The sequence below is a fragment of the Megalobrama amblycephala genome, linkage group LG24 (genome assembly GCF_018812025.1).
Source record: "Megalobrama amblycephala isolate DHTTF-2021 linkage group LG24, ASM1881202v1, whole genome shotgun sequence".
NCBI lineage: Eukaryota > Metazoa > Chordata > Actinopteri > Cypriniformes > Xenocyprididae > Megalobrama > Megalobrama amblycephala.
In genome coordinates, this window is record NC_063067.1 from 6,244,193 (window position 1) to 6,263,552 (window position 19,360).

Here is a 19,360-nt window from a genome sequence, read left to right on the forward strand (position 1 = left end):
AAAACCGGATAATAAATAATAATCAAGACAGAAATATTTATTTCTATTTCTTTATTTCAAGAAAACAAGAGAGGCTACATACATTTGAGAAAGATCGCTTTGCAAAAACATCAAATGGCTCATAGCATCACAAACAAACCCAGTTTAATATTAACTATGAAAAGACATTTGTACAATACAAAATATCTGTACTCTCAAACTAATCTGTGAAAATTAACCAACAAATCGCCATAGGATAGAAAGAAAACAATTCAGTAGAAAGATAACTGTTTGGTTTCCATGTTTGTAGTGATCAGTCAATGTGCGTATCTCTGTTTAGGTTAGCATTCCTCTAGACTGTTAAATGGTCGTCGTGTTTGTTTGACCTGCAAACATTTTACAGTGAACACCTGAGGGACAAGAAACATGACCTTACTGTGAGTCCATGAGGTTTTTGGTATTTCAAGGTGAGTTACACTAAACACATGATTTTCAGACCTGAAACATCCTGTAATATGATTCACGGGTGAAAGACATGGAACTTCCTGTGGATTTTGTCTTGATAAAAGAACGGCTAGAAGTTCCCTAAGACATAAAAAGTCTGAAGAAAGAAACACTTTGAAACAGTGGCAGAGGAGGTATATCAGGAATATTAGAACTATATTGATCCATAGAGAGATCAGAAAACTACAGAGCGCCTAAAGGGACATGGTGAAGGAAAAAAATATGAGATAGGAGGAAAAATTATTTGTCGATGCTTTTGCGTTTTCTCACAAATGTTTTGCGTTCCCCAGAGAAACTTTGCGTTCGCTCGCAAATTGTTTACTTTCTGCCAAGAAACTTTGCGTTTGCTCGCAAAATGTTTTTGTTTTCCCAAGAAACGTTGTGTTTGCTTGCGAAACATTTGAGTTTCCCTGAGAAACTATGCTTTCACTTGCAAAATGTTTTGCGTTTTCAAGAGAAAATTTGCGTTCGCTTGAAAAATGTTTTGCGTTCTCCAGAGAAAATTTGCGTTCGCTTGCGAAATGTTTGCGTTCCCCAGAGAAACTTTGCGTTCGCTTGCAAAATGTTTTGCATTTGTTCACAAAATGTTTGTGTTTTCCCGAGAAACTTTGCTTTCGTTTGCAAAATGTTTTGCGTTTTCCCGAGAAACTTTGCTTTCGTTTGCAAAATGTTTTGCATTCTCCAGAGAAACTTTGTGTTCACTTGCAAAATGTTTTGCGTTCCCCCGAGAAACTTTGCTTTCGTTTGCAAAATGTTTTGCATTCTCCAGAGAAACTTTGTGTTCACTTGCAAAATGTTTTGCGTTTTCAAGAGAAAATTTGCGTTCGCTTGAAAAATGTTTTGCGTTCTCCAGAGAAAATTTGCGTTCGCTTGCGAAATGTTTGCGTTCCCCAGAGAAACTTTGCGTTCGCTTGCAAAATGTTTTGCATTTGTTCACAAAATGTTTTGCGTTTTCCCGAGAAACTTTGCTTTCGTTTGCAAAATGTTTTGCGTTCTCCAGAAAATGTTTTGCTTTCCAGAGAAACTTTGTGTTCACTTGCAAAATGTTTTGCGTTCCCCCGAGAAACTTTGCTTTCGTTTGCAAAATGTTTTGCGTTCTCCAGAGAAACTTTGCGTTTGCTTGCGAAACATTCGCATTTGCTTGCGAAACATTCGCATTCCCCAGAGAAACTTTGCATTTGTTCACAAAATGTTTGCGTTTTTCCGAGAAACTTTGCTTTTATTTGCAAAATGTTTTGCATTCTCCAGAGAAACTTTGCATTCGCTTGCAAAACATTTGCGTTCCCCCGAGAAACTTTGCTTTCGTTTGCAAAACGTTTTGTGCTCTCCAGAGAAACTTTGCGTTCGCTCGCAAATTGTTTGCGCTCCATCGAGAAACTTTGCGTTCGCTCGCTAAACATATTGCGTTTCCTCGAGAAACTTTGCATTCACTCACAAAATGCTTGCAAATTGTTTGCTTCCCCCAAGAAACTTTGTTCGCTACACAAAAGCATTGAAGTATATTTTTTCCTCCTCCCATCTAATTTTTTTCCCATCACCATGTCCATTCAGAACCTATGCTAAATGCAAAGAACTTTTTGTTTTACCGTAATAAAAATGAAGATTCATCTTGCTCTGCAATTCATAGACAGCACAATAAAATAACAACAAACAGTGAAATGCAAAGTCTGTTCGAGACGTTTAATATGTTACGGATAAAAGTACTGCCGCTGAAAAGATGCAAGCACCAAAAGACTGAACCAAACGCAACGCACCACAGCGAGGAGAAGTGAGGTTAAAGATGTCTTGAAGGTGAGGTAGAAACACTGACTATTGTAAACAAGAACACTGAACAGAATCATTACTAAAATACAGAAGGAAAACTATTTCTCGCTGGCTTTACCTGGTACAAATGTCCATTTCACAGGAGAAATATCGACTACTGTGACCTCAAATATATACGTACTGTAACCTTGAATGTGATCAAGATTACAATTAACATCCCTTTGTATAATTAAAACAAGTTTTTAACACATTTGTTTTTCACAAAGGTCCTGATGTGTTAGTGTGTTTGTGTCAAACAGTACTGAGGAGAATCAAGCTACATTGTCTCAATGGTTCCCATAGAAACAGAATCTTGCAATGTTCCGTATAAAATCACATGATGCGACGCAGAATTCAAACTGTTCCAACGGAACTAAAACATTCCAGACGATGTGAACGTCACGACCGTTTTGAGGCCTTTTGAGCCGAAAGGAAATTAGACATTTTGCTACAAAAATGTGATGAAAACCAAGATTAACAACCACAATATTTGATCCCACACCAATTCATTATTTACACAACGTCAACTGTCGAGACTGCATAGAAAGTGAAATAATCAACGGCGTTTTTAGTACAAGTAAAAAAATGTGTCATCAATTTTGTTTACACCTGATCTGCATTTTGACAGAGGATAATGACTAAAAGAAAGGAAAAAAAGAAGAAGAAATTATTTGACAGAAATTGCAACTGCTTTTAAATACCTCTCAAATTTTTTGCGTTTGCGCAAATGCTTTGTTAAGAGAACTCATATTAAAACATTTGAAACCAATATTATTAGCCTGGAAATAACATTTCAGATTAAAACAAAATCATTTAAAATATCCTAAAGAAAAAATACAAAATAAAATAATGAGAACCATCCAAACACTTTCTTTAAAAAAAATCAAATAAAAAATAAGGCACAACGGTGTTTTTTTTTTTTCCTTTTTCTTTTTTTTGTAGAGGTGCTGTTGTTCGGGTTAGAAACATTCACACCTACAGGAGAGACGGGGTCACTATGTGCCCACTTATTCACATTATATCGTTCACAGTGTGTCTTCATGGTTGTGAGCTTTATAATAACTTCCTTCTCTGTGAATATTTTAGATCATTCAACAACAACATTCGATCAATCCTAGTGCTGCATTATCTACATCTAAGTATTTACATCTATACTGTCTGGTAAACCCCTTCCAAACGGATGGGGCGGAAGGTAGTTTTCATAGAGGTACAGACTGGATATGCTTGTTTGAGGACAGTGCAACGTGTGTCTAAATCTGGTCCAGAACAACAGCACGAGTCACAGCAGAGAACGAGAGGGACGTGAAATCATTGCTGGTGAGATTTGAGCAGAAAAAAACGTAGGTTTTGACGTCAGTTTGGAAGACTCGTATGAGGAATCCGATGCATTGAAGTAGAAAAAGAGCGTGTTGAGAAAGATACCTGCATAGCATTTCCACGTGATGGGTCTTTAATATAGATATCGAGACTTTCCTTTTCACTTCTGCTTTCTGGAAGCGAGCACAAAACTAAATTCACAGTTCCAGGATTTGTTGATTCCTTTTTCATTTCCATCGGTGAGCAATTCTACTCTGCAAACCTGTAGAGAGAGCAAAACAAAACTGTTACTCAAGCAAACACATCCATTCCCTAAGAAAGCATATTACCACCACATTAGAGAAAAAAAAAACATGATTTGGTAAATCATAATTATGACAAAAAAGTTAAAATTATCAAATAAAAATAGAAATTAGGAGATATAAGTCATAATTATAACACAAAGTCAAAATTATGATAAAAAATAGAAATTAGGAGATAAAAAGATAAAATTGACAGTCACAATTATGAGATAAAACGTCTAAATTATCATAAAAAGTCAGAATTATTACATAAAAATTCAAAATGATGCCAAAAAGTTGAAATTAGGAGATAGTCAAAGTCATTGTTATGACACAAATAGTATTATCACAAATAAATTATGATATAAAAAGTAGAAACTAAGAGAAAATTCATCGATATGACGAAGTATAAATTATTTATGACAGATTTGTTAAGGAGATAAGCAGTCAAAATTATGACCATTATAATTATGAGATCATAAAAAGTCAGGATTATTACTCAAAAATAATAAAAAGTAGAAATTAGGAAATTAAAAGTTATCATTAAGAAAAAAAATCGAAATTATGACAAAAAGTAAAAATAATTAAATAAAAAGTAGAAATTAGGAAATAAACAGTCAAAATTATGACAGTAATTTTGACATAATTATGAGATAAATTATTAGGAGATAAAAAGTCAACATTATGACATTAAAAGTAGAAAATAAGTGATAAAAAAAAATCACCTTTCAAGTCATAATTATGACAAAAAAAGTAGGAATTATGTGATTAAAAACTCAAAAAAATAACAAAAAATCAAAATTATGACAAAGTAGAAACTGGGAGATAAAAATTGACAGTCACAAGTCTAAGTAATAAGTTTAAATTATCACATAAAAATTCATAATTATTACATACAAATTCTAAATAAGAAGTTAAAAAGTCATCATTATGACACAAAAAGAAATTATGACATGCTAAGACAATTATCAGATCGTTAAAAGGTAGAAATTAGGCAATAAACTGTCAAAATTATTACATAAGTCATAATTATTACTCAATTCCAAATGACCGCAAAAAGCAGAATTTAGAAAAGTTGAAATTATGACAAAAAGAAGAAATTAATGCTAAGTCATAATCATCAAATAAAAGGTATAATATCAAAAGTAGAAATTAGGAGATAGAAATTAGAATTAGAAATTAGGAGATGACTAATAATAGAGATAAAAAAAATCAAAATTATGACATAAAAAGTAGATATTAGGTGATTAAAAAGTCAATGACAAAAGGCAGAAATTAGGTGATAAAAAGTTAGAATTATAGCAAGTCATAATGTTTTGTCATAATCATGACTTTTTAATGTCAGTTGTATTTTATGTCATAATTTCAATTTTTAATCTCATAGTTATGACTTTTTTTTGTCATAATATCGACTTCATGTTATCTGCATTAAGCAGTAGTTATATTTAGCAAACATCACAAATAACTTATTTGTAAACATAATAATTCAGCCAATCAGCATGTGATAGGATAATAGAGCAAAAACTACACACATCAGCTGGTTATTGATCGCACCAGCTCTGCAGACAGCTGATATCTGTCCTGAACCCAATAACATCTGGCTGTTGACGGATGTGAGTCAGCAGAAACCCACCGCAGGGGTCGAGGTGAATTTAACCACGCTTTGTTCAAAGCCCAAGGCAGAGCTGAGAGCTGTTGTGCACCTACATGTTGGCTTCCTTCCAAACAACACCTGCAAACGTGTTCTCCTTCACCACAGAACAAACCACAGAGTGTGTGACAATACCTGTCACTCATATATTCTACTCAACAGCACTACAATTACAGGCATTGTTGTTGTTCTCCTAGTATTTCTAATCCGAGGTCCATGTGTCGGGCGGTTCACGAGTGAATGATTTACTGATGCAACATGGTGTCTGTCATCCAAGCTGTTTCTGCATTATCCGATTTCATCCTCAGCCAACTATGGCTGTGCGGTAATCCAATAATGCTGGATGTCCAATTGTTTTTCTAAGTTTGACCTGATCGAAGTTACTTTACAGAGACGGAGCGAAAATATTTTCCACAAAAGGAGTGCATAAAGAAAAATGGGTAAATATTGGGTTATATGGAAGCTTGTTTCCGCCACTGAATAAAAAATAAAAAAGGTAATTGCAACTTTTTAGCACAGAATTCTGACTTGTTTTCTTAGAATTGTGAGATATAAACTCAGAATTGCAGGATATAAACTCAATTGCGGGATATAAACTCACAATTGGGGGATATAAACTCACAATTGCGAGAAATAAAGTCAGAATGGGATATAAACACAATTGTGGGATATAAACTCAATTGCGGGATATAAACTCACAATTGGGGGATATAAACTCACAATTGTGGGATATAAACTCAATTGCGGGATATACACTCACAATTGTGGGATATAAACTCAATTGCGGGATATAAACTCACAATTGCAGGATATAAACTCAATTGCGGGATATACACTCACAATTGTGGGATATAAACTCAATTGCGGGATATAAACTCACAGTTGCGGGATATAAACTCACAATTGTGGGATATAAACTCAATTGTGGGATATAAACTCACAATTGGGGGATATAAACTCACAATTGCGAGAAATAAAGTCAAAATTGCGGGATATAAACACAATTGTGGGATATAAACTCACAATTGGGGGATATAAACTCACAATTGTGGGATATAAACTCAATTGCGGGATATACACTCACAATTGTGGGATATAAACTCAATTGCGGGATATAAACTCACAATTGCAGGATATAAACTCAATTGCGGGATATACACTCACAATTGTGGGATATAAACTCAATTGCGGGATATAAACTCACAGTTGCGGGATATAAACTCACAATTGTGGGATATAAACTCAATTGTGGGATATAAACTCACAATTGCGGGATATAAACTCAATTGCGGGATGTACACTCACAATTGTGGGATATAAACTCAATTGCGGGATATAAACTCACAGTTGCGGGATATAAACTCACAATTGTGGGATATAAACTCAATTGTGGGATATAAACTCACAGTTGCGGGATATAACTCACAATTGTGGGATATAAACAATTGTGGGATATAAACTCACAATTGCGGGATATAAACTCAATTGCGGGATATACACTCACAATTGTGGGATATAAACTCAATTGCGGGATATAAACTCACAGTTGTGGGATATAAACTCAATTGCGGGATATAAACTCAATTGCGGGATATAAACTCACAATTGCGGGATATAAACAATTGTGGGATATAAACTCAATTGCAGGATATACACTCACAGTTGTGGGATATGAACTCAATTGTGGGATATAAACTCACAAATGCGGGATATAAACTCACAAATGTGGGATATAAACACAATTGCGGGATATAAACTCACAATTGTGGGATATAAACTCAATTGTGGGATATAAACTCAATTGTGGGATATAAACTCACAATTGCGGGATATAAACAATTGTGGGATATACACTCACAATTGTGGGATATAAACTCAATTGCGGGATATAAACTCACAAATGAGGGATATAAACACAATTGCGGGATATAAACTCAATTGCGGGATATACACTCACAATTGCAGGAAATAAACAATTGTGGGATATAAACTCACAATTCCGGGATATAAACTCAAAATTGTGAGAAATAAAGTCAGAACTTCAAGTTATAAACTCACAATTGCGGGATATAAAGTCAGAATTGCGGGATATAAACTCACAATTGCGAGAAAGTCAGAATTGCAGAATATAAACTCAAAATTGCTGGATATAAAAACAATTGCGGGATATAAACTTGCAATAGCGAGAAATAAAGTCAGAATTGCAGGATACAAAATCAATTGCGGGATATAAACTCACAGTTGCGAGTTATAAAGTCAGGATTGTGAGATAAAACGTCGCAATTACCTTTTTTATTTTTTATTTAGAGGCAGAAACAAGCTTCCATGGGGTTATAATGAGACACACAGAGGAAAAAAAATGGTGTAGGATTTACTTTGGAAACAAAAGTAAAATCGCTAGTAAATTTCACAAATAATTACAAAGAAACATTTAAATTTTAAAAGTAGAAACAATGAAATAGTATCTTCTTGTAAAACGTAGTCCACTAATATTTCTTTTAATTACTACTTCGAAAAATACTTTTTTACAGCGCACAAACGACTTCATGTCACATCTTACATTAACTTATTATTTGTTTGCAAAGGGTTTTAGGCAGTTCTTCTTCTCAACTTAATAAAACAGTTTAACAATAGAAAAAAACAACCTCTGATTGAAAAAGTGTGCTAAATACATGGAAAAACAGCACAATTATTAGCTGAATGTTATTCCAGCTTACATAACAGTCTGTAAACACTCCGTCATTACCTCCCCAACAATCCTGGAAAACACCCCTAAACCACCCCCACCTTTCCCAAAGGAATCTGGAAAAAAAAAAATGGTAGTTTTGCAATCTTCAGAGACAAATGCTCTGTTAACTTGCAATTGTTGTGAAATCTGATTGGCATTGTTGCTTTCTAATGCATTTTGTTCAGATCAAAACCAACAGGACAACTTTCAAACTTTCACATAAACATACAGAAGCTGTAGTGTTGATCAACATGACATGGCCCTCCCTGAACAGAGACATACCCACAGGCCATAGAGAACACACTGTACTATACATTACAGCTGCTCTGCACTCACTGACCCACTTATATAATGACTATAATCACATATACAACATGGCCACATTTAGACGAACGCAGTTCAGTCTGTGCAGAAGATGAGCGGTTCGAGGTGGTTTTGCGTCTGCGAATGATTTGGGCACAGAAATAGTTGTGCACTAGTCAAAATAGTATAAGAGTAATTATATTATTTATAAAAAGTTACAAATACAAGTTGCAAACTGGCCTGAGGCAGAAGACTTTCAAATGTGAATTTCAATTAATAAAATACTTTACTGACTTTATTACCATAATATTGGCACAATAATGTATTTGAATTATCTTCATTTTAGGCTTTTCTCAACAAATACTGATATATAGACAATTAATTTTGATTAATCATATCAATCAGCAGTGATTATTTAATTGATTAAAATGTTAAAACAACCCATAATAATAATAATAATAATATTAATAAATAGTATTAATTAATAAAATGTAAATATAAGTGAATACAAATATTAAAAACAAAAAGTATTAAAATAATAAACAAAAATAATAAATATAATAATAATAGTATTAATTAATAATAAAATGTATATTTACAAATATTAAAAAAAATTAATAAAATAATAAATAAAAATAACAAAATAAAAATGAACATTATAAAACATTATGAACGATATTAATGAATATATGTTTAATATAATTTAATGTAATATTCAATTATTATTAAATGTATTAAAAATATTTAAAAAAATTAAAATAATAAAATTAATAAATAATATAAAACTATGGAATATTATAAACAATTACTTTTGATATGAATATTAATATAATTTACATAGTTATATGTACTTTACATTATTGTAGTGTAAATTTATTAAATAGTATTGAAAATAAAATAAAATATAAATTAATTAATAATAATGACAGTTAAATTAATAAAAATATTAAAAATAAAACATTAAACATAATATAATTAAAATAAAAAACATGTTAAAGTAATAAGTTTTAAAATAATAAAATAAATGAAACAAAGCATTAAGATTATAAAACATTATTATTAATATGAATAAATATAATTTACATACTGTTGCACATATAAATTATAATTAATTAAAAATAATAAGCATTATAAACATACACTGATATAATAATGATAATAGTATTAATAAAATGTAAATATAAATGAATATGAATATTAAAAACAAGAAGTATTAAAATACAAATAAAATAAAAATTAACATTATAAAACATCATTACCGATATTAATGAATAATAATAAGTATAATTATTACATATACTAAAATATTAAAAATAAAAAGTATTAAAAATAAATAAATAATATAAAATTATGAGACATAAAAGATTATTATTGATATTAATTAATATAATTTACATATTGTTATATGTACTTTACATTATTGTATTCTGAATTTATTAAATAGTATTAAAAATAATAAAATTAAATATAAATAAATCAAATATTAAAAATAATGTTTTAAAATAATAAAATAATTTAAAAATATGAAACATAAAACATTATTATTGAATACTGTTACACATTACCTGTTTATTACATTCTTGTGGTGTGAATTACTGAAAGTGTTTTAATTTCTAATTAAAAACGAGAAGCAATATCATCATTGGTGTATTTCAAATCTTAACGATTGAGCAAATATGTGTTCCTCCGGTGTGAATAATGTACCTGACAGTGTAAACGCAGTAGCAATGGAGACTCATGCAGGCTGGCAGGGAAAGAACACAATGTTCTGAACGTGAGTCTAGCGCCGAGACCACAGACCCCTCAGTGTCTCACGGCCTGCAAAAATGGGCGTGTGTGTTTCGGGACGGGAGGGTGGAGCGGGGCCTTCTGTGTGCAGCCGCAGTGATCTCCTTGTCCCTGCTGGTGTCAATACGCAGAAGTACCCCCTCTTACCCCACCAAGACAAACAGGCAGACTCATGGCTCACTCCCAGCCCTGCTGGTTTTGATGGATGGCTGCTTCCATTCAGGCCGTCGGGGGGAGGAAGGAGGGTTTGGGCCCTGGTGTGTTGCGTAACTGCTCTATATGCTCACTGAAAGAACGAGGCCATAAAGCCCTGACGCACGAGTCACGTACACGTCCACGCAGCCCATGCACAGCGCAGACCCTCCGATCTGACACCAAACAAGCCGTCTTCATTGCATTTCGCTGGAGATGCGTGCTAGTCTGAATGAAGTCTGTATGTTCTAGCCTCGGGACAACAATGAAGCGAGTTTTGATTAAAATTGTGCTATAAAGTGGCTTTAAAATGCATTTCATTTCCTCTGGATTTTTCAGTTGAACCTCGTCCAATGCAAAATCCATAAAAGAATGCAATAAACTCTGCGGGAACGGCATTTCGGAATTACTGATGTTGAACAATTGGTTCCCAAAACATGAAGCACCTTTTAAGTTAATAAAATACTTTTTTACAAGAACGCAATGTGTATGTATATATATATATATATATATATATATATATATATATATATATGCACACACACACACATACACACATATATATATATATATATATATATATATATATATGTATGAGTGTGTGTGTGTTAAATATTAATATACATTAATATATAGACATACATTTATTAATTTAACAATTTATTAATTGTGGAAAATTATATTATTCAGCATATTATTTCATTAGATTATTTTTTTTGACAACAGCACTTTTTTAATAAAAAGGAAGTTAGATGAAAACATAATAGCTATAATTATTACTGAAATATAATTATTACTGATTTTTTTACTTTTTTAAATTTTAATTTGTTAAGTTTTAATTTTTTAATTATCCGACATGAACAACAAACCCATAAATAAATAAATAAATAAGCAAGCAAATTAATAAATATTTTTTGATAAAATTTCATATAAATAAATAATTAAATATAAATGAAAAAATAGTATTCATTAAAAATAATAAACATACATTGATATTGAATATTATTAATGTTACACATTAAATTTACATTACTGTGACGTGAATTACTGAAAGTGTGAATTTTTTATGAATCAGATTAATCAGCATATTATTTCATTTGATTAAACTGATTGAATTGACAGCCTTAGATTTTAATAAAAAGGAAGTTAGAGGAAAAACATAATACTGATTCAGCAAATGTATAATCTTCCAACAACAACAACAAACCAATAAATACATTTAGATAAAATTAAATATAAATAATATTAATAATTATTATAATTAATTAATTATAAATTAATAAATTATTATTAATAAAAGTAATAAGCAATATAAAAACATTGATTAAAATTACTAAATTGACTGAATTTACACTGTTACACAATATAATACAATAATATACTGCATTACTGTGGCATGAATTACTGAAAGTGTGAATATTTTTAATTAAAAAAAAAAAGCAGCAAAAGCATAAATATAGCTACAGTAAAATTTAATTTATAGAATGACTTAAAATGCATTTAATTTCCTTTGGCTTTTTCAGTTGAACCTCGTCCAATGCAAAATCCATCAAAGAATGCAATAAACTCTGCGGGAACGCCATTCCGGTATTACTGACGTTGTATAGCATTTTGTTCCTACCAAAACCAAAACGCACCTGGTTGGGCGTATGCTGTGTGTCACACATTGACACGATCGCCCCTGGCAGAGTGCATTCTGCTGCTAAAAAGGTGTCAGATCTTGTTAGTCAAAATGCTCATAGGAGCTCAGGGCGTGGCATCGGGAAACCAAACAGGCCTGCGAGACGTGCGATGGGTAGAGCGTGGCAGCCTCACAGGGTACATGTTGCCCCTCAGGCCATATAAGTGGGTTTGATTAGAGAAATACAAAGCAGCAGGAAGGACAAGAAGTACTAGAATAGGCGAAGAACTCTCTGAAGTGAACTCAAGATTGGCCTAGTTTGGATTAAAATCAATATGGCACCTGAGAGCACTTTAACACGAAAATAAATTTATATAACTGTCACTTATGTAGTGTAAAGGCATCCAATAGGGTGTAGGCCGAAACCCAGAAACAAGCATTTTAGCACATCTGGTTCTGAAGTCAATGGATTTTTATAAGGTGTTTTTGGTTAAATTAATGAAAAAAACACAAGCTCAAGATATATTCACGTTTTATTCTACGACATAAAATACGTCAATAACACCCGCTTGTAATTATTTAAACCTTCTACTTGTCTTAAAAAAGGCAGTTTGCTAACAAGTGTCTAAATGGGACTACAGAGGTTGTTGTCGGACATTAAACATCATCAGCCGAACAGATAAACTCATCTACTCACTAGTCACTTTCACAGCCTCGTTGTGTTTATAATCGCACTCTTGCAAACTATTATAAACTCGAACTTTCAGGGAAAATGGTTTTAAATAAAGAGTTGCTGAAGATTAATGGTGGTGACAATTAAGTCATGTGACCGTGGTGTTGCTTGTTAATAGACTGCACTTAACATTAAAATTCATAAAAGTTGTTAATTTGTGAAGATTATCATGATGAACAATACATGTAAGAATTAGTGCTGTCAAATCGATTAATAGTGATTAATTGCATCTAACGCAAAAGTTTGAAAATATATATTATATATATAAGTTTACTAGTGCTGTCAAAATGAGTAATCGTGATTAATCGCATCAAACGTAAAAGTTAAAAACATTATACATTATATTTAATCTTCTTACTAGTGCTGTCAAATAGATTAATCGCGATTAATCACATCTAATGCAATAGTTTGAAAATATATATTATATTTAATCTTACTAGTGCTGTCAAATCGATTAATCGTGATTAATCACATCTAATGCAAAAGTTTAAATATATATAATATATAATATTACTAGTGCTGTCAAACTGAGTAATCGTGATTAATCGCATCTAACGCAATAGTTTGAAAATATATATTATATTTAATCTTACTAGTGCTGTCAAATCGATTAATCGTGATTAATCGCATCTAATGCAAAAGTTTGAAAAATATATATTATATATAAGCTTACTAGTGCTGTCAAATCGATTAATCGTGATTAATCGCATCTAATGCAAAAGTTTGAAAATATATATTATATATAAGCTTACTGGTGCTGTCAAATTGATTAATCATGATTAATCGCATCTAACGTAAAAGTTTGAATATATATTATATATAAGCTTACTAGTGCTGTCAAATCGATTAATCGTGATTAATCGCATCTAATGCAAAAGTTTGAAAATATGTATTATATATAAGCTTACTAGTGCTGTCAAATTGATTAATCATGATTAATCGCATCTAACGTAAAAGTTTGAATATATATTATATATAAGCTTACTAGTGCTGTCAAATCGATTAATCGTGATTAATCGCATCTAATGCAAAAGTTTGAAAATATATATTATATTTAATCTTCTTACTAGTGCTGTCAAATCGATTAATCGTGATTAATCGCATCTAACGTAAAAGTTTGTTTTATTAAACATATAAGTATACACACACTCTAAATATTTACAAACTTTTATTGTTAGTTGTGATTAATTGATTTGACAGCACTAGTAAGAATCATAAACTTTTGTTGGTCACAGAGCTTATTTTCTGCAATAATCCAAAAGCCAATGGAAAAAATCCTACTGGGTTTTTGTCAAGGGAACCAGGCTGATGCAAACTACAAAAATACATCACTCCAGCACTCACATTTTTCACAACCCAAGAGGCTTGTTTTTTGTGCATTATGGGATTTAAACCGCACTCTTGATTTTAGAAGATTTTGGTCTGAGGTGAACAAAAATGGTGAATACAACATGTTTAAAATGATATCAAGAAATTTCAACCCACCTGAACGAGCAAGCATGCTTGTTTTGGCCAATCGAGTCAGCTTATGCCGCACATGTGACTTGGTCCATTCTAACTTCCAACTGAAGTGCGTCGGGCCGGTCCTGTGGGTTGACCGCCAACATGTCCTGCAGAAGCCGCTTGATGCCCTCAGACATGATGCTGCGTGTCCTCTGCGGGATGTGCAGGACCATCTTCGGGTTCTCCAGCAAGGCCTCGCCCACCGGGACGATCTCGGTCCCCTGGCGAATGTACGTGCCGAGGAGCTCTCGCTTGGATTCAGCATCGATAAACGTGATCCGTTCTATCATGGCCCAAATGATGATGCCAAGCGCGAAAATGTCTGCCTTGGCGGTGTAGTGGCCCTCCCAAACCTCCGGCGCCATGTAGAAGTCGGAGCCGCATGCTGACGACAGCCAGAATTTGTTAATGTTCACCATGTTCTTGTTAACCTGGTTGTCGCCTTCGTTCTCAATGCAGCTGAGTCCCGCGCACACCTTGCTGAGGCCGAAGTCGGCGACCTTGATCACGGGACCGCCCGATTTCTGCGAGATGAGAATGTTGTCTGGTTTGAGGTCCCGGTGGACAATGTTGTTTTTATGGAGGAAGGCCACAGCACTGGTCAACTGCTTCATGAAACTATGGTTGGTCCGTGGATCAGGTCGTCGGGAGAGGATGTACTGGTTGAGGTCGCCACCGTCGCAGAACTCCATAACAAACCAAAGATAACATGGTTCCTCTGGGTAACCCAGGATACGCTCACCTGGAATGAGAGTAGAATATAGGAATTATACAATGCAAATGCATAAGTGAACATTCCATACTAAAATCTGCAGTCAGTTGTTGTGCATTACTAGCCAAAAATCAACACCCACTATTTGAAAACTTTTTTTCGATTTTCAAATCTTAACCGATTTTAAAACTGTGGGACACCACAGACATAAGGGCAGTTTCACCCGATTTTTAGTAGGGATGCACGACATATCGGCCACAATATCGGTATATATGATCCTTTTTAATGTTATTGTATCGGCCCGATAAGAAATTCTGGCCGATATATATTAAAACCGATAAATAATGGATTATTTGCTTCAACTGAGACACTTGAGATGCACACTGTTTGCCATGATGCTTGAAATCTGGAGACATTTGAAAACAGAGTTTTCATTTAAAAACGCTCCCCATCCACATTTGCGTTTTCAAGCATTTTTCAAAAGTTGCTCATCCACACATGCTTAAATCCCCTTACTGTGCATGCGTAAAACATACTGAATGCTCACGAGACGATGCAGAGAAAGCAGATATAATATTCTTATAGCTATTCTTCTGGCATGATCATTTTATCAGCATATGATCATATCACTCACTGTTACGCCCAAATATCAGGCACAAAAATGCAGGCACGCAATAGATATCTATGGGTACAATATACATCATGACTTAACATGTGTCATTGTTTTCAAATACCTCCACCTTGACAAAAATGCCATCTCAGTGTGGGCGGAAGGCCAAAACAGAGGGAAAAATATGCGTTTTCAACCGAAAACGTATTAGTGTGGACATTGCCCAAAAACAGGACAGAAAATAGCTTATATTACTTGTTGTTTTTGATGTAAAAATCTTGATAAAACTATAAGTGGACCTCAGAGAACATAATTAAAATGCAGTTCATGACCTCTTTAAGAAAGTAAACAGGGTCAATTTTCATTTCATGTTGTGCAACTAACAATTTCTTTTGCTTTTTTATGAGCTCTTTGCTTTCAAAGCCTAAAATCCCAATTTAAAGATTCAAAGAAAACATCGGAGGACAACAATGTGCTCCAAGTGGCCTGTTATTTTAACCAGGAGAATATGGTTTACTGTAAACCACATCAGCACGTTGGCTAAATCAATCCCACTCCAGTCCATATAATCTACTCATGTGCTTCATTGAGCTATTTCTGCTGAGTAAGGCCAAACGTCTCTTCATTGAATGTTTCTGGTCTCTAAATGATAAGCCGTTGTGTCTGACTCATTAGCAAACAGAGACAGTGTTGTGTTTGATTACACCCCGTCCTGTTCAAACCACAGCGGCTTTACTGTTCAAACCCCAAGCCTTCAACAAAGACTGTTACGCCAGCTAGAACTAAAGTGCTGCTTTAGCTAACGCAGATGGGCTAGCAAAACACCAATCGGACTTTAGCTGAGCACAGATTTCCGCTGAGCGGCACGTTTGGAGCCCTTCCAAAGAGCGGTGTATGGGACTAAACGCTGATAATCTGTCTGTGTTCTGTGATAACTAACCTAGCTTAACTTTAGGAAACAAGGGTTGGGAAGTGCATGGAGAACAGGTGGACTGTGACCTGTGGAAGTGATAGCAACTAACAAACACTTGGGGAAAGAAAATGCTTGGGAACTCGTGTCTTTCATAATCCTAAAACAACAAATGTAGGTCATCTCATGAAGCAGGATTTGCCAAACTGGGGTTATCAAACTATGCCTAATGCCAGTCCTTCATTGGCTGCTCATGAACAACATCTACTTTGACCCTCAAACACTGTAGTTGTAGCTGAGACTGGAAGAGCTTGGTTCGAGAAGACGCTGTTTTCAGCACTGAGAATCCAGTTAGATGCACTTTGAAAGCATGAGGACTCGGGCTGGAATTGATACGTTAAAACCGACGCCATCACTACTGTTCGTATCACTGAGGAAGATCCAGAGCTGAAATTCAGATATGGTAAAGATCACTTGGTTTCCGACATGTGCTGTAAGTGGTCGACGAATCACAACAGACTGGGCTGTCTGACCAATCAGAGCAAAGTAGACCAACCAAAGAGAGACCGAATCTTGGAACGAAGCGTTTTCAGTCTCTTTGAGAAATGAGGTCATGTGGTCAAAGTGTTTTTTGACCTTAGATGCATGTAAACCTGTTGTAGGAGACTCCAATAACCTTTAAAATAGCGTAATAGGGGCGCTTTAACTGAAATCAGAGAAGCATTAACATGTGAATGTGTTGTTAAATTATGGAAATATTAACTTTAAATTTCTATTTCAAGTAAATACTTTAGTTCAAAGTTTGTGAATCCCTGATATAAAGCAAGGTGTGATTTGTAAATTTGTTCACTTTGACCGAACTGACTGATTACAGGTCACAAACAAAATTCTGGCCTGGTCGATTCTGGCTCATAAAAACATATGTTTATCAAAAATCCATTACGTAACTCAAAATACACCAGCAAAAGCATTTATATTCAGATCAGCCTGTAACATCAGGATTAGTTTTTCCATTGTAGACGAGGCCACTAAATGGTGGCACTTACATAACAACACCAGTCAGCACAAAACAGATCCTGCCACTGCTGAGCACAACCACAAATATAGCACTCACACGACACCACAAACACGCAACTCACCGTCACCTCGACACACCAAACGCCACAAAAACACCAACTTGACTTTATTATTTCGCCATTTTGAATAAACCAATTCACCAAATCCCATTTACAAATCATTTTAGATAGAGTACACCATTGGATGTGTAAAATATTTAAATTTTTTCAGAGAGAGAGAGACTAATTAAATAAAAGCGCACAACTGTGAGACTTTGAGTCCAAACATTAAATCAGGGTTGACATGAACATGGAAATATCAGGGAATTCAAAAAATAATAATTTTCAGGCCTCAAAATGGTCAAAGAAGGTAATAAAATTGTAAAAAAGAATGGAAACATTTACATTTTTCACATTATGAACCACTCTAAAACATTTAATGAGCTAGAAATTCTTGTTTGTGATTGCAATGACTTAAAAATGAATTTTTATCCTGTAAATATGCACACTTTAATTTGATTTAAGCAATACAAATGACATGAAAACAACATTATTATTAAACCTACTAGTTTTGAAAATTGCACACAATGACTAAAGCAGGGGTGTGCATGCAATCTGGCCTATATGGGAGTGAAGGGGTTAATGCATCATGTGTGCTAGAACATGATGTTCCCTAGCTCCTCTTCCTACTTTGTGCACGTTTGATGGTATGCCTTTAAGATGATAATATCATAAAGGTTTTAATGCTGATGCATGCATATTATTAAAAGTGTGCAATTTAAGATTTTGCATTGCTTTATGCAACTTTCATTTGTATTTAAAAGCAAAACAATGACCTAAGATCTTGACAAAATAAATCAGATCATATTATGAATTATGCATTCAGTGCAAATGCTTTCAAAAAGCCCTGTCCTCATGTGTCAAACTTAATTTACCTTTCAGTGAAGTTTCCACTAATCTCAAATACTGCTTGTTTCGTTTGTTCCCGTGGCTCATTTTCTGTGCCATCCCGTTTCTTTGCAGCACACACTCCTCCAGCTGCACCACATTCTCGTGCTTCTTCTCCAGGCTCGCCAGGGCCCAGAATTCCGCCAGCGCCAGTTCCACTTTCTCGGGCGCGTCGCAGCGGAGCTTCTTCACGGCCACCCGGGCTCCGGACCTGCGGGCGATGGCTTCGTACACCACACCGTAGCTCCCGCGACCCACCTCCCGAATCAAGCTATACCGGGGCGCCGCGAAGAGCATCGCGGGCTCGAGGTTGGCATTCTTGAGGAAGCCCAAGGAGAAACAGTCCTCTTCTTCCATGGGCTCATCGTCATCGTTGGTCTCCACGGGCAGCGGGCGCAGAACTTTACTGACATCCCGCCTCATGTTCGCGCTGGGCGGCTCGACTCTCTTGCAGCCCCGCCGGAGGCTCCTTATTCTCCCCTGTGTTCCGTTGCGCAGCTCCATGAGTTTATTATCCCCTTTGTTAACATATGTTTCGGGGCAATAATTCTATTTTTCATAACGTCCCTATCTAGCTTAAAGCTACGGGCTGACAGTTGTCATTTTTGGGGAAACTCGAGAAGTTTGTTTGGGTTTTTTTGTCACTTCTTCCATCAAACGTCTGACTGACAGAAACAATAACAACATCAACTGGAGAGCGCGGAGGGGGCGTGGCCTTAACG

The 19,360-nt window shown here is 34.6% G+C and overlaps 2 protein-coding genes across 2 annotated transcripts in view; one reads left to right on the top strand and one right to left on the bottom strand.

Moving 5' to 3' along the window:
• The window catches only part of pdyn (prodynorphin), a 61,541-nt gene that overhangs the window by 20,238 nt on the left and 21,943 nt on the right, over positions 1-19,360 (top strand). The window lies entirely within an intron of this gene.
• stk35 (serine/threonine kinase 35) lies at positions 1,520-19,326 on the bottom strand. The gene is made up of 3 exons (XM_048177673.1): positions 18,626-19,326; positions 14,386-15,145; positions 1,520-3,865 (listed from the first exon to the last, which is right to left on the bottom strand). Exons 1-2 carry the CDS (start codon positions 19,140-19,142, stop codon positions 14,427-14,429), a joined length of 1,236 nt encoding a protein of 411 aa, XP_048033630.1. The 5' UTR covers positions 19,143-19,326; the 3' UTR covers positions 1,520-3,865; positions 14,386-14,426.

Coding starts and splice junctions, on each gene's coding strand:
- stk35 (XM_048177673.1), bottom strand. CDS start 19,142: ATGGAGCTGCGCAACGGAACACAGGGGAGAATAAGGAGCCTCCGGCGG. Junction 15,146..18,625: donor AGTGGAAACTTCACTGAAAG/GTAAATTAAGTT, acceptor CTCTCATTCCAG/GTGAGCGTATCCTGGGTTAC.